Genomic DNA, 16,562 nt, shown 5'->3' with positions numbered 1-16,562 from the left:
CATGTATGAGTGGCTTCATGATGACCTATTGTACTATTATTGTACCTTTTGTTCTTTGATAGTATCGCCATATTATTCCCGACAAAATATTATAGAGCATTTATTAAATGGTGTGTTTACTGACCTTATCGAGCGTTTTTGGTGAGACTTTATCTGCCGAGAATTGCGTGTGCTTTTAAAAAAAACCTTTTTATATTATCCGTAAGACTTCCCATCTGTTCCCTATTTATTTTCCTAATACGAAGCAGAAGTGCATTTTCAATAACTTGGTGGTTACATGAGCCAGAAACTGGGACTTTGTAGGCCAGTTGAACGAAGTGAGGACTCACCTTGCCCGCAAAGACCCAGCATCTAACTCACACCATCATCATCATCATCATCATCGTCATGGTCATCATCAGTCCCATCACTGGGGACTCGGCGTAGAGGAAACTACAAAGGCTTATCTATGGATTCTGGAAATGTCTTAAATATCCTACCACCAAATTTGACTTCCATAAGAGATAATAAAGGAATGCGGGTGTTATAATAGCCTAGTAGGGTCATTAAGCATCGTTCCCGTGCCGATACATACCAATGGATCTGTCAGTGTCTCCAGGAGCAGGCGATGCTGTCCGGTTGTTGTTACCTGCGATCCGTGCAGGTGTCAGCATCCCGCAGCCATATGGGGACTTTGCGTAAAAAGCGCCGCCTGTCTGGTTGGTTGTCTGGCTGATTGAAAGAGATCGCGTCTGCAATAGAAGTTTAACTTCACCGTCCATCCACCGCCAGCTCCAGCACCACCGCCACCCCAGCAATATCTGATCACTGGGTGTTGCATGCATCCCAGATTGAGCAAGATTATCCTTTTGAGGCGTGGGGGGGAACAAATTGTCTTTCGGAAGAAGTCGGACAGTCCCCCCCCCCGGCCTATATTTTCCTCTCTGTCAGGGGTGAAAAACATGCAACAGTGTCGCGCCTGTACCAGTCTACCCCTCACTCCCCCCCTCTTTATATATATATATATATATAAAAAAAAAAATCTTCTTCGATTCTCCCCCGAAAGATCCCCGGTGCGCACCCAGCAAGGCACCCAATATCCATACTGGGAAGAGACAGCCGCGGAGAGAGAAAGGACCCTGCTGTTGCTACTGCCATGCTGCAGCCTGGCTTTTATGAGCAAGATATTCCCAAACAGCTGGAAGGAGCTGATATATGGTGCTGCGCCCTCGTGTTGGGCCCTCCCCAAAATGGACCGGTGCAAAGTGGTAACCTGGTTATTTTCAGCGCGTCACTGGCTCCTCTCCAGTTATAGGTTCCCGTCGGGGAGCAGCAATATGGCCCCGAATTTCCAATTATTTTGCAAGAGGACTTTTAGAACATCCAAGAGCAATACACTGAGTATTGTCCAAGCATGTGTGTTTGGCTGTAACGGCACACATTCCTGCGGTGTGTTGGCTCGCCCGTCCTCATGCAGGTCTCTGCCGCGCTCAGCTGCGTCTCCGGCGGCTCCTCTGCGCCTCTCTCGAGGTGTTCCCCTCTTTTATCGATGCTTCAGGAGGCTTTAAACATCCCAGGTTCATCACACCTCTCACGTTACCTCCCTGAACCGACAACATGTTAGTGGGCTGCGACCCCTGCCGTTAGGAAAGTGCCATGACACTTCATTACATGCATGTGACACTCACAATTGTATTCACGTGAGTGTTGTCACGTAAATATGCAAGTCATGGGTTACAACAGCGTGACAGTTGAATCGTTTTGAACACTCGGTGAGTTCATCACACGGAGAAAACAGGAACAATTCTATCCTGCGTATGTTATGAATGGACTTGTTTTCTATAAAAACATTATTGTAATTTTGCTATAATATTTGTTCACATTAGTCCGTTTTACATTGCTTCAGAAGTGTGAAAAGTACTCAGATATTGTTCTTAAATAAAATTAGAAGTAATCAGATCTTGTACTTAAATAAAGTAGAAGTACTCAGATCTTGTACTTAAATACAAGTAGAAATGCATGCAGAGTCTAGAACAAGGGAAAGTCCTTCATTCAAAATGTTACTCAAGTTAAAGTACAATAGTGGCATCTCAATGTAATTATACGTACTCATTATGCAGATTGGCCCATTTATAATTATTGATGAAATAATGTGTTTATCAGTGCTGGTAAAGGGTCAGCTAGTTTTAAAGACGTTATATACTGCAGGGTTGTAAATGTACTCAAGCTGTGACTAAAGTCGTCGTTAAGTGTTTTTATATTTCACATCATTAATCCAAATCTGCAAGTAACCAAAGATATATTAAATACATATAGTAGAGTAAAAGTACACAATTTATCTCTGATTTGTATTGTGGAGTAGAAGTACAAAGTAGCAAAAAGTTATACTCAAGTAAAGTAAATGTCCCTCAAAATTGTACTGAAGTACAGTACAGGAGTAAATGTAGCCTACTTAGTAACGTTACACCACTGCATTGCAATATAATATTATGTTTTGTATAATCTTTATGGTATCATGTCATCTTGTATTGTTGTTTTTAACTATATTGTTATCTAACGGGATATAATGTATTTCTATCATTGTTTTTAGTATTTTTTATTTGCTATCATACTTTTACATGTTGCATTCTATTACAATATAATTTTGTTTCTCGGTGTCATGCTTCACTTTCAGTTGGTTACGTACGCTATCATATGGTTAATGGTTTGAGTCAGCTGCTTAATTTAGACAAGCCCACAATAATACCGGAAATTGGTTGTTGAAAGACCTGAAACTTTTGTCCTGAATTGTTTACCCGAGTTGCAGATGTAACCTTTTTTTCCGTCACACTCCTTCTTTCGTGTTCTTTTTATATGCATTTGGGCACATTTTGTTACTAAAATATCGTCTAACTGCTTGGTAAATAGATGAATCGTATTTTAAAAGGTTTGGCCGGAAGCGAAGTGTTTGATTCGACGTCAAACAGCAATGTCCGACTCTGGAGGCGACCTGACAGGAACACACCCGGCTTCTCCTAAACATCGCATCGTGTCATCACTCCGGCAGCATCAGGGCGGATGTCCTTCATCGTCTTCACCATCACATTAACATCTGACACCCGGCGGTGAGTCTCTCTCTGTAAATGAATGACATCGCATACAGGCTATACACAATCCTCGTCTTGTTATTATATGTTCTAATCTCATGTCAGATCACGTGAAACTAGTTTAGTACTGGGCCAATAGTCAGTTTACTGGTGCAGAGATAGAGGGAGACGTATGTAAAGACCCCTTTGCGTTTAAGGCAGAAAGACTCTGTAGCTAAAGCAGATAAAGACTACACATTACAAGCAATCAATCTTGTTTTTTTTTTACTGTCAACATAACGCACTCACATTATAAAGAGAATTACCGCTTTCAGTGTTAAATCTATTGAATGTTAGTGCAACAACTTGAAGTACATTTACTTTATAGCCTGAGCAAGTTTTAATGTATAGTTTCTCTTGGACTTAAAATCACACTGTACATTTTACATATATATTCAGCTTAATATTTAATATTCCATCTCTCGCATACTTATGTGAATATAATAACTTGCTTTATATCTTGTTAATTTGTAAATTCAACATGTATATTTTCTACTTTCTTGTTTATTTCTAGTCTTTTCATTTGTATTGCACAATGCCATGTCTTTATGCTCCTGCAACACAAAAATGTCCCAAATTGGGATCAATAAAGTACTAGTACTACTATCTTATCTCTCTTTTATTTTATACCCAGAATACACTTTTTAAATTAAATTCACATGTGCAGATATATATAACTGTACATGTAAAATAAATCAAGTGGAATAAAAAGTGCAATACGTGCCTCTGCAATTTAGTGAAGTAGAACTTTAAAAAAGCATCAAAGAGAAACACTCACCTTGATTAAAAGTTGAATACTTCAAAAAATGTTTCTTAGAAAAAGAGTGCATTGGTGTAAAGATGGTTTGTTGATCAGAAGTTTAACTATTCACACGGTCTCTTTATTTTACTATTTTTTATAATCTTCTCGGATGGAGTCACTCAGGATCACATGGTCTGTTCATGTTTGATGTGTATTTTGGTGGATATTAGTGTGCCCACACGGTGCTCTCTCCTCACTCTCCATGCAGTGCAGTGGTGGTGGATGCGGGCGCCCCTCACGATGGTTTCTCCCACCATGAAAGCGTTGGTGGATGCTGTATGGGGGATTTGGAGCATCGGGGCCTCCATTTATGACTACATTCACACCAATGCCATGGAGGAGCGCATCCACGCCCTGGAGGACATCATCACCATCCACCAGTGTGTGATTGGACTTCTGTCCACAGGCGTATTGGTACTCTTTACTTACGTCTTTTTCAAGAAGCTCTGATGATGTGTGAAGGGGTGGACTGACCAGATTCAGACATTAGGGTTCAGTGTGGTTGAGAACATTGACCAGACATGTAATGAGGGATTTTTACACATTGGGTACATCTACATGGGCACACTGTCTTTGTGTCATGTGTCCCATGATGGGAAAAAACACCTCAAAAAGTTATTCATAATCCAATTAAATAGAGAATACTTCTGTATGTGTCTAGGAAACGCCTCAACATCGTGATTCACAACTTTTCAAAAGGGAACATCAATGAAAATAATAATTAGCCATAACTTCTGCCTTAAAGCACATTGTTTTAACTGTAATGATATTATTTGTTAAGTTTGCGCTAATATTCTCAAGGACTGACCGAGATAACAGGAGGAACTAGTGTCTGAGTGCAGAGCTTCTTTAATAGTGTTGAATTTAAAACTAAATTGTTTATTGATATTTTACTTAACTGTCATCATAGTTCTGCTATAAACATATTTCGATAGTTAGAGACTATTATTTTTGAGTACGTTTTGTGATAACTTTTACCAAGCATGTAAAGATATTTCATTTGTCTGAGATTGTCCAATGAAAGAAATTGCATCCTAAAATCCCTTTGAGATACAATTGTATGTATTATCTACACTATTAGACTCTAAATCCTACATTTGTCATGTTATACCTCCTAGCTTAAACTTTACTGAGGGTGCCTCTGCAGGGATATGCGACAATTTGAAGTGTCCTTAAAAAGTAGTTATAAATATATATTTATGGACAGTTCTTGTAGCTGTCCATTGCATTATTGTATAGACGTGATGGATATCTCAAAGTGCTACTGCTTGTATTTGTTTTTTTCGGGTTGGAGTTTGAAATATATTCTTGGTACCGACTGCACCTACTGGTTACATTTGTGAATTCAAGAAGATAAAGGATGTTTTGTCATAGTAACTTAATTAACCAACTATTCCTGTCAAGATAACTATTTGAAGAAGTGGTGGGTCATTCAAAACTACTGCTGTGTGAATCCAGAGTTTAGAGAAAGTGTGTTTATCTGTGTACATGTGTAATGTCTCAGAGGGACCAGGATATATTGAAAGACTGTTTTAATATTATTAACAGCATCAAAGTTGGCTTCACAACATTTCAAATAAATGTGGAACTCTATAAAACTGGACATCCTTACCATATTAAATGGTATCAAATGTGGTAACAAACGGTCGTAAATGGAACGTTTTAAATTACAGCTGCAAAATACAACTGCCCTTTCAAGAACATGTTACCCAACAATGCTGGAACAATTGAAGAATATTCAACAGGCCTGAAGGCAATGAAAGAACTCATAGATGGTCATAGCACCAACCATGACCCTGCTGATAAACTTCCACAAAATTGTTGAACACTGGCTGTTGCTATGGGAACTTACGACACTACTTGGACCTTTTTAGTTGACTCATAAGTGTCCAGTCTGCATCAGAGTAAACCTGCAGGTGAACCTCTCCACGCTCTCCCCCTCCAGGAACTTCATGGCTCTCCAGTGGATCTTGCCACTGTTCTCTGGCTGACCAAAGGTTCCCATTTCCTCCTGGATGTACTGCAGCCACAGATCTTCAGAGAAATAAAAACAACAAAACATTTTAAGGAAAGATAGTGCCAGGAAAATAAAACAATCTGATTCCCAATTAAAAAGGTTTCCTTTGGCATTGAAACCAGATTAAAAGTGTGTTTGGGATCCAGCCACAGATACATTTCAAGTCTAAGATTGTATTTTAAATGTATTTTGTGAACAGATGTCAGCTACAGTGGAGGAAATAAGCATTTGATCCCTTGCAGATGTTGTAAGTTTGCCCACTTACAAAGAAATGAACAGTCTATCATTTTAATGGTAGATTTATTTTAACAGTGAGAGTAAGAATATCAAAAAGAAAATCCAGAAATTGACATATATATAAGGGATCAAATACTTATTTCCTCCACTCTATATCTGGTCATATAACTAATACTGTATTTGGAATTGACACACGTCTTGTTATATTTTAGTCCTCTATACTTGATTACCAGGATTTTGTGAATAAATATTTTAAACAAACGTTACTCTTCCTTTTGTCTCTAGTTACTTTGAGGAATTTAAACTCTGCTCACCATCATCTGAGGTACCAAACTCCTGCAGGGCCCTCTCAAAGTAGTCCCTCAGAAAGTTCATCTTTGGAGTTTCCTGGAAGAACAAACAACGTTTACAGCTCAGGATTGTCTAAGTTTATTGGTAGTACAAATTATATCAAGTTCACCAAATAACTGTCCCCACAATTTCTTGGTTTTTGTTCAAAGTCTTCCGCAACATCTGTAACAATTTGTAAATCGAACTTCCGCTTATTGTCACATGATCTGTTCTCCACCTCAGACCTAAAGATTGAGGTGCAGGTTATGAAGGAGATTTTACACGTTACAAAAAGTAGTTTCTATACTCACTTGTTCCTTCTCGATATTAATCATTGTGGTGAAAAAGGCCTTGGACAGGGGACGATCTTCCTGTAAGCTACAGAAGAAAATAAAACATTTCTTAATTTAAAATGTACAGCTTTGTTACAGGAAACACTCCAGACTTTATTTTGTATTCACACCAGTGTTTTGGGACTGATTAAATTCCCTTTCCTGTTATTCATCATTTAAATTAAACAGCAGCAGACAAAGTGAAATGTTTTTACCTTGTAAAGGCCTTCCTTGCTTTCTTGTAGCCTCCGGTGGAGAATGACCAATCTAGGTAGCTCTCTTTCATCTCCATGGAAACAGCCGGTACTGCAGACAGCTGACCTCTCTGGGAACAAACACAGAACACACTGTCTGCAAGGCATCCTCATTTCGGAGGCCAAAACACTGCAGATGTATGGGGCTATTCATCGATTCCAGTTCATCTTTTAAGTATTCACCTGCCGGTATTATCCAGAAAAGAACCTGCTTTTTCTGACCTCAGTATATCTGTGTACAACATATTCCATAACTAACCAAAATAATGACTGCCTGCTTTTCCACCTAAGCCAAAAGCGTTGTTACAGGGCAAACAAATACCCGTAAATCTGTGCTAAGTTTACAACCTGTTAGTTAGTTATCACTGAAAAGATACATACTTGCTAATGCTGCCAAAAGATATGAGGAGCAGCAGCAGTTAGTTTCAAAGAGAATCAGGTGTGTTGATATGGACTACCTTAAAGACAGCTTCTGTCTCCTCAGGACTCTGGTTGGCCACGCTCCACTGGACCTGCAGCTGCCAGAGAGGAAGACTCTCCTGTCGAGACAAAACGGAAAAGATTTAGCCATCAGTTGGTTTCTAATCAGCATACTGTCAGTGTTGCTTTCTGTAGCATTGAGCAGGGCTTAGTGTTGTATGATATCTCCATCCTATCCTAAACTTAGAGCAAATATACCTAAACTTGCCAAGCTTAGATCAAACTAAGGCTTCAAGACTTAAGAACGGTTTCTTCCAATTATATGGAGAGAAAACTAGTCAGTAACCTCGTGTAGCATCTGAGTTACAAATCCCCTCTCTTTGTTCTCAGCTGGTTCCATGTCAACGTGCCTTTACGTCATCTTTTTTTACTAAGCTCGCCTTCTGTGCTGTGAAATATGGAAACATTTTATTGTTTGACATTCTCTGAGGGTTTACACCATTTCCCACCACTTAAGGAGAGAGTTTCTCTTGAGGGAAAAGGCCTAATGAGTGTAGTAATCCTCCTCACACTGCTAGTCTTGTGAAACAGCCACCACAACAATAACCAGCTATTCTGCTTATTTCTGTAAAGGCTGAGACGAAGCATGTATATTCATAGAAATACAGCATTATACATTAATGGTGTCAGTGTAACACAAAAACAAGGCAAAAATGATGATTAAGCCCAAATATCTGATGTGCTGCAGGGGATTTTTTAATGATTAGTTCATGATCCCACCTAAGCTTACAATTCTAAAAAAATCTATCGTTTCGTGTGTAGGGTTAAATCGTTATCCTGCCTGTTTTCCCTCTAACTTGAGTAGTTTTCACACACCGTCAGCTATCCTCACATATGGAAGGAGGCAGCTGAAGCCTATTTAATAACTTTGACATATTGAAATAGATCCTAATTGGGCCAAGGAGATGACCCACTTATACAGCAGTGGTTGGTGTGTGTGTGTGTGTGTGTGTGTGTGTGTGTGTGTGTGTGTGTGTGTGTGTGTGTGTGTGTGTGTGTGTGTGTGTGTGTGTGTGTGTGTGTGTGTGTGTGTGTGTGTGTGTGTGTGTGTGTGTGTGTGTGTGTGTGTGTGTGTGTGTGTGTGTGTGTGTGTGTGTGTGTGTGTTTAATGTAAGCAAACAACATGACTAAACGGGATGTAATAGAGGAAATATTATGTAGAGTAAAAGTGTGTGTGTTTTGTGTACCTTGGGATTGGTGTGTGTGAGAGCCTCCTGGAATAGCCTGCCCACATCTCCACTCCCCAGTTGCATGAGCGTCCGCAGACTCAGGCTCCACACTGACACTGATTTGCTGTAGCGCTGCGTGGCAGCCATGGCAACGCTGGCCGCTCCCTCATCATCTCCAGATGAGAGCAGGATCTTCAACTTTAAATTGAAATAAAAGAAATGTAAATCACAATTAGATCTCCGTCTCCTCTTTTTGTATTTATTATTTAAGCTTTGTATCTAAAAAGGTAAATAAATACTTAATACAGTCATTAATGAATGAATACCAATGAACTAGTCATTTGGAGTGGATACAAATTATTGGACAGTGAGAAGTTATTCTTCACTTATAGAAACAACCTTGGCTTTAACCGAAAGGCCAACATCACATTCCCTATTTACCCTGTTCTGGTCCTCTTGCCAGGCCCACCTGAACCCTTTGTACTTTGACATGTTCACGCCTTATGAAGTGCATTTGGAAATGGACTGAAACCGACCATCATTCAAAACAATTATTGGCCTCCGGATATGCTTAAATAGCACTGTTCTCACAACGCCAATCAAGCTACACTAATGCTTTTTGTCAACAGACATTTGATCAGACAGTGTTCCAATGAAGGGAGACTGTAAATCCATTAACCTGTTAACCCCAATTTCCCCGCCGGCGGGTACTTTTTTTTTCCACGACACTGTCTCAGGGGATCTTAATATTTAAGAACCTATAATGTGTTATACCAGATTAACGGGAATAATCTCAACTAAGTGACGATACAAACCATTTTTACCAAAACAAAACACAAGTCTCATAAGAAGCATCTAAATGACCCCTGAGCGAAAAATGCTAACCTATTACTGCACCGATAATCACTCCTAGCTCCCTTATTACTTATCCTAGGTGCACATCCAACACATCGTTTATGATCGTAAAGACACAGAATCTAACGGTGCCCACCTCAACACTGAAAGATACAAACTTGCGACGTTATCAACAAAAACGTACATCAAAACAAGTGGCGCTAGGTAGCCTACAACGCTAACATGGCTTACCTTCGTCTTTGTCTGGTCTAAACTGGTCTTCAATGGTATTAAAACGATAAAAACAATGCTGTAGTTAATCCATAGGTTAATCCAATGTGAATGTGTCCCCTTTGAAATGTTCTGATAATCCATAAGCAATAAAACAGCTTTTCCGTTGCTTGATATTCAGGGTTCTTACACCTTTTCCAAAGTCAAATTCAAGCACTTTTCAAGCATTTTCAAGGTGCATTTTCCAGCTTTTCAAGCATCTTACAGCTGTTGTAAATTACATATTTATATACACATATTCAAAGGATTATTTCCCTACCTCACATTAAATCAGATGTTCTTTATGCTATAAACAACCAAATGTGTGTTTCGTGATAGCCTTCTACACGAGGATGAAAAATGAAAGAAAAGAAAACTAAGTTTAATATTTCAAAATTAGTGATCTGTACGTAGACTGGGCATCCCATATAACCTGGCTGAGCAAATATAAAACAATCAGCCAAATAACTTTTCAATACATTATTGATTACTATTTTTGAGGTACTTTTAGGTTGGCAGTAAACATAAGTCAGAGGTAAATGGTGTACTTGTACTCCACTACATGTATTTAATACCTTTAGTTACTTCACAGATGTGGATGAATGATGTGAAATCTAATCAAGTCTTAAATCAGACTTTAGTTCCACCTGGAGTAAATCCACAAGCTACCCTGCAGTATACAAAGTCATTCAGACTAGCTGCACCTTTAACAGCTTTGAGAAAACACTTTCATGATCAATCATTATAAAACATATCATATATATTATTCTGAAATGGACCAATCTGCACAATGACTATTTTTACTGTCACTAGATTTTGATGATGACACTTTTCTACTTTTACTTGAGGAACATTTTGAATGCAGGACTTTTACCCTGACAGAGTATTCCTACACTCTGGTACTTTTACTAAGTACAAGATCTGAGTACTTATAATTTCACTACAAGATCTGAGTACTTGTACTTTTACTCAAGTACAATATCTGAGTACTTATTCCACCTCTGGTAGCGTATTAGCCTGAATTGTAGCCACAAAATCACGCAGAGCTACATAAAAATAGACTCACAATGGTAACAAGTGGAAAATAATATTTACAAATGTGTACAATGATTTGTATGTAATTTTGACTACTCAAGACACCTGACTTATACACCTTCAAAGGAAGACTGTGTTCATTCTACAATTACATGGGATTAAAGCAAAATGTAGTTTTACTTGTATAACACTTCAATTTTATATAAAAGACAGTTTGTTTTCATCTGTTTTCAAATAAACAAAGTATTGGCTTTCAGAATATTAAACTTGTTTCGGCAAATTCAGATGATAAATAAATCCCCCAGACCAGTAATACAAACGAAAATGTGTCTTCGGGTCAATGTGACTGATTTCGATAGAGCAAGTCACATTTGGTTTAGGCACGAAACATACTACCAGTAGAAATACATTGCTTTCAAAATCTCTGTGTCGAATCAATAGATTATATTTCGTGACTATAACACGAAATGCCGTGAGACTGGGTTGAATTACAAGAGAGTGCTTCATCCTCTGAAAACCACACGATGGCGTTGTAACGCACATAACATAGGTACGCTCCTCTGAAATGATTGTCCCCTGCAATTATTATTATCCCTCAATCGAGTTCGCTATTCAGCTCGCTAACGTTAGCTTAAATAAACGTAACATGCAACGTTAGCCTAATCTAAAATGCTCTACTACGGCGTACCTTTCATGTGGCTCGTCAGCGCAGACTCTCGCATCGTTATTTGTTGCAAACTTTGCAGGAGGCTACTCGTGGGCTTGACCCTCGTCTTAGCCATGGCTTGTATTTGCCTTCTGCTAGCCAACGCTCGTTGAAACTGCAATCTCCTGGCACACTGTCATCTATCACTCTCATCAGCATGCCCAGGTCACACGTAACACAAACACTTGTAGCGCGGGAAGGCCTGAGCGGAGCTGTTTTATGTAAAAGCAAAGCAATTATTTTCTTTTAATCTAAAAAGCAAACTATTCGGTCAGACAGAAATGTATTGTAAAAGTAAAGCGTTTACATTTTCAAGCACTTTATCTCAATTTCAAGCACCATTCCCAACCTTGAAAACACCACGTCAAATTTCAAGCATTTTCAAGGATTTCAAGCACCCGTACGAACCCTGGATATTGCTTGCAGGATATTTCTCCCCTCTGCTGCAAGCTAGCATGCGCAGAGACGCCACCTTTTTTTTTACATGAGTGTGTGCGGGACGATTTCCCTTGGATTCTATTGGCTCTAACCGTCAGAAAGAGATGTCACATGTCAAAATCGACCAAGGGGGGCCAGAGATAGGTCAAGTCCACCCAAATGGCCCCAGAAGAGGTTTTCTTTGCTAAATCTGTCTAAAAAGGTCAAATATCACTTGTTTTGCATCAATCTTGATACAGGGTACTTATTATATGTTGTGCTTTGGATTACTAAAGCTTTTAGTCTACTAACCCATCATCCAAGGTTAGTTTTCACTATAAGTACAAAATATTCTTTGGACGGACACTATAATTTACAGTTTTTTACCATGTTCAAACTGAATTTTCTTTAAAATAAAAAACATCTATAACGATTCTGACTTTTCTACATCCAACTCACAGGTTTATCATTACTTTGAGAAAAAAGATTGTTAACTTAACCCTTTTAGAAGGGAAGATATAGTCATTTGTTCTGGGAATGTCATTTTCGAGCCTGAAACCTGAAAAACAGGCTTGGGGCCTAACAGGTTAACAGATTTAATTAAGTCATTATCTTACCCAGGTGGTGTAAAACTCCTCCTTCAGCAGTGAGGAGTCGTGCGCACGCTGCAGCACTCCCAGCTGCCTCTCATTCCTCTGTTACACACAAATACATAGATGCACATCAGGATTTAACCCTTGAACAGCCACCTATAAAAATACTATATCCACTGACATCTTTCAGTGTAAACGCACTTACCTTTTCCTTCAGCTCTTGGACGTTGGTCTTCCTCTTCAGCCTCCCCCAGCAGAAGGCCACATAGCAAGTCCACATGGGCTCTAGACACGGAGCACAGCAAAGGTTTGTTATATACAGGGGTGCACATAAGTGGTACGCAGGTACGCATGCGCGGCAACAATCTGAAATGCGTACCGTAACTTGTGTCACAAAGCGCATTTGCGTACCGACGTACTTGTGAAGCTTTTCCAGAGGGCGGTTAGATCACCGGACGACAGAGTCGGTCTCCGTGTGCACAGACAGGGCTGCTGTTAACGTCGGTCTGTACAACGGTATTGTGCCGAAACTACACCAACCGGCTGCGGAGGGAGACTCCCCCCCGCCCCTTCACTGGAGAACTGCGCTAAAACAGCCGTTGACGTTTGCGATACAGAGGGCTTCATCAAATAACTTTGAGTGGAGCCAGAAGTTGGAGTACCAAACACTGACTCCAGGTACTCATCTGAGTACCTCACTGAGAAAGTTATGTGCATCCCTGGTTATATAGACACATTGAGTTGGCAGGGTATATGCAAGCAGGGCATTAATACAGCATAGATTTCAGAAAGGCAGTTTAAGGTTGTTTGAAACTTTCAGGCTGCCTGGATAAGATTTTCTTCTTTTCTAAATAAAACCTCAATTGAAATATCCAAAGGCGATTTATATACTTGTTAAACCCCACAGGCCCCTGAAGTAATACATTGATCAAAACTATGAATCAAACCTCAATCCAACATTTGCCTTTGAAAAAATAGCCCAGTTATGTCTACTTGCTCACTGTGGATGTATGACCTACCGGTGTTGAGGCTCTTGACCCCCTCCTCATACACCTGGCAGCAGCGCTCCTCTCTGCGGTTGATATCCGAGGCGCGGCCCTTGGCGCTGTGCAGCTCCTCCCCGGCCCCCGGGGCCTCCAGCTCCCTCTTGGCCATGAAGTCCCACGTCAAGCTGTCTTCTGTGTAGTTATCCTGTAAGCTGCAATACAAGAGGAGGGGAGCAGGTACATTCATGCTTAGTGATGAAGTCCTGTGTGAGTTCATGAATGCTGTGTGGCTGAGTGAGCTGCTGCCTTACTCTTGCAGGATGAAGTCCTGGAGTTCTTTGGTGAAGTCAAAGATAGCTGCTATGTTCAGAAGTGAGATGACAAACTCTGCTTCTGTTGGACAAAAAGAGAAGTGGTTCAAAGGTTAGATGTCTCAATCCGGCCATTTCTGTTGATGAACGGAGATTGGACATTTTTAGAATAGCTTTTTTACAGCAAGTTGGATGTATAGATTGACACTACTTTCCAGTCTGTATCATCGCTGTGACGCTAGTGGTCACCGCCAGTTAGCATAGTTTAGCATAATGAGTGATGTTGGGGGAAACAATGTGTGAACAAATTAGATTGTGGTTATACAAGGGGTTATGTGTATAATCTTTGCCAAGTGAAAAAAAGTGACGTACACAAATATTTTGACAAAGCTTATGTCTAATGCATAACTTTCTTACTCAAAATATAAATATACTAAATGTTTTAAGAAAATTAAATATGAAATGTATGTGTTATGGTGGTTTTGTTCTGGAACAGAATCAGATATTATTTTTAGAAAAATCCTACCTTTGATTTTCCCTGTAGCATCTCTATACACAACCTCAGCCAGTTTGCCACTCAGAATCTCTGGAGAAAACTCATATTCCCCCTGAAAGAAGTGAGAAGCAGAGTATTCAGGCATTGAAAACAGTAAGAGCTTCTGTGTGTATTACTTTATTTTTTAGCGAATTTTGAAACACTCACCAGGTCCATCTTAGCTGTCTCCAGGTCGTTCTTCTGCTTCCTCAGTTTCTCACAATGCAGCAGCTCCATACGGAAGTACTTATAAAGAAGTTGTTGGATACAATTAGAAAATAATATTTGACAAATAACCATCCCTCTTTCAAAAACATCTACGGCTCCTTTCACTAAACTTTGTAGAAGTAAACTAGATAAGTAAGCTCCTCAGGTTTCATTACAGTGGAAGTGATAGTGTTGGATATAAGACGAAACAAGTATATATTTTATTGTACCTCCTGGTAGACTTTCTTGTTGTTTGGATGGAAGCGCAGAGCCCTCAGAAACAAGTGTCTGGCACTTTCTGAGGAACTTCTGTCCTCCAGCTCACTCTTGGCTGCCATGATCCACAGGGCTTAAAGAGGGAGAATTACAGTGTCACTATTAAAATACAGTTTATAGTCACTTTGTTCAAACTGTCTGAAAAGCATTATCTTCTTTACCTGGTTTGTCCGGGTGTATAGCAAGCATGGCTGAGAACACTTTGCTGATCTGGCCTTTGGTAGCCTGAAGAAAAAGCAAGTTAAAGATCATTGTTACCATGAGAAGACACTGTGTTTGGTCAGAGTTGGACTTCAATCAAATTAATAGATCATTACATACCCATTTCTTACAGAAAGCAGCATGGGAGAGCCACAGCTGCACATCACCCTGTGGAGAGAAGACTATTCGCTCAGTTATGCTTACAATAAACTGTGAGTCAAGGGACAAAGCATATTGATACTTTCTTGTAATAGATTAATGAATTGATTTCATTATTATGCACCAAAAATGTAATATGAATGTATACATTACCTTCCACTTATTTGTTGCTCTTTTAAAGACACTATTTATTCTATGGATGATTGGGAACTCGATCTCCTCTTTTTTGAACTGGTAATGTATGTGCTGCAAAAGTAAAGTTAGAGACGGTCAAGTGATGTGACATTCACTCCAATTGTTGCGCATGTATGTTAAAGTGTACCACTAGTATACAAAAAAAGTTAATATGAATATAAAAACAAAGCATTTGCCACTTACCACTCTTCTCTTCTTGACCAGCTCTAACACATTGATTTCATACTGCAATTAAACGAAATTGTTGTTAGTACTTTTAACACTATCAGTCATAGCTTGAACAATGTGATCAAGAAAAACCTTATAGATGATGATTAGGCCACCCTACCTGGATGTATGCAATGAAGTCTTCTTTATTTACAATCAACCTATGCAGCTTGTATTCAAGAGCTGTGGCTCTTTTGATTATGGATCTGAAATAATAAAAAGAAAACACAAGTTTATTTAAGATGGAATCTGACAGTCCCAATTTGAACTTATTCTTTGCAACAAGAAAGTAATAATGTGACAAAATATATGTTTTTGTCAAGTTTTCCTCTTTAATCTATCCCTATTCCTGTAAATTGCCAACACAACAAATGTGAGATGTTTGTCTGCTGAATACACACATTTTGAAACCCTCGGTAAATCAGATGTTGTCTTACTTGACTTCTTTCTTGGTGAACAGCCCCACTCTCTCCAGCTGCTCTAACTCGGGGACCCTATCCTCGATCCGCTGCTGAACGATCTCCGCCATCTTGTCCACGCAGCTATTACGGGTTATTCGGTGATAATAAAGCTAGTAATGTCAACTTTATAATGGAATACCCAACGACTTGCAGCAATGAGGCTGGTTTTCTCCTACACACATGTGTGGAAGTTGTGATCCGCCGATCGCTTCCGGTTCTGTCTGCAAATAGCTCCGTCTGGAAACACGATCAGTGTGAGCAGCGTTGTGACCACATGTAATTCTGGCCAGTTTCTGTATGTTACTAACAAAGTGATTAGTTTGATATTAAAGAAAATTAAATAGACAACTGCTAAATAAATTGAAATGGGGATAACATAACTATTTTTTTATTTTTTTAAATTAGGCTTAGTATGTTATCCGTATTGTTTTTATAATGTTTATT

General features: G+C 39.4%; 1 protein-coding gene and 1 long non-coding RNA gene across 2 annotated transcripts; one reads left to right on the top strand and one right to left on the bottom strand.

Moving 5' to 3' along the window:
• The first annotated feature begins 1,804 nt into the window (after positions 1–1,804).
• Positions 1,805–5,229, top strand: LOC307039655. Its single transcript, XR_013808316.1, has 2 exons — positions 1,805–3,083; positions 4,115–5,229. It is a non-coding gene; the product is annotated as an uncharacterized lncRNA (long non-coding RNA).
• A 194-nt stretch (positions 5,230–5,423) lies between these two features.
• On the bottom strand, positions 5,424–16,354 carry utp6 (UTP6 small subunit processome component). Its single transcript, XM_079681908.1, has 19 exons — positions 16,095–16,354; positions 15,779–15,863; positions 15,634–15,675; positions 15,409–15,501; positions 15,217–15,264; positions 15,057–15,120; positions 14,850–14,968; positions 14,581–14,658; positions 14,404–14,485; positions 13,878–13,959; positions 13,600–13,778; positions 12,786–12,865; positions 12,605–12,682; positions 8,744–8,923; positions 7,535–7,615; positions 7,038–7,147; positions 6,802–6,868; positions 6,475–6,547; positions 5,424–5,940 (listed from the first exon to the last, which is right to left on the bottom strand). The coding sequence occupies exons 1-19, from the start codon at positions 16,184–16,186 to the stop codon at positions 5,786–5,788; spliced, it is 1,788 nt and encodes a 595-aa protein (XP_079538034.1). The 5' UTR covers positions 16,187–16,354; the 3' UTR covers positions 5,424–5,785.
• Positions 16,355–16,562: the final 208 nt, after the last annotated feature.

The sequence above is a fragment of the Notothenia rossii genome (assembly GCF_949606895.1).
Source record: "Notothenia rossii genome assembly, chromosome: 1".
NCBI classification, from domain to species: domain Eukaryota; kingdom Metazoa; phylum Chordata; class Actinopteri; order Perciformes; family Nototheniidae; genus Notothenia; species Notothenia rossii.
The sequence above is the reverse complement of the archived record's forward strand: the minus strand, read 5'-3'. Positions and strand labels throughout refer to the sequence as shown.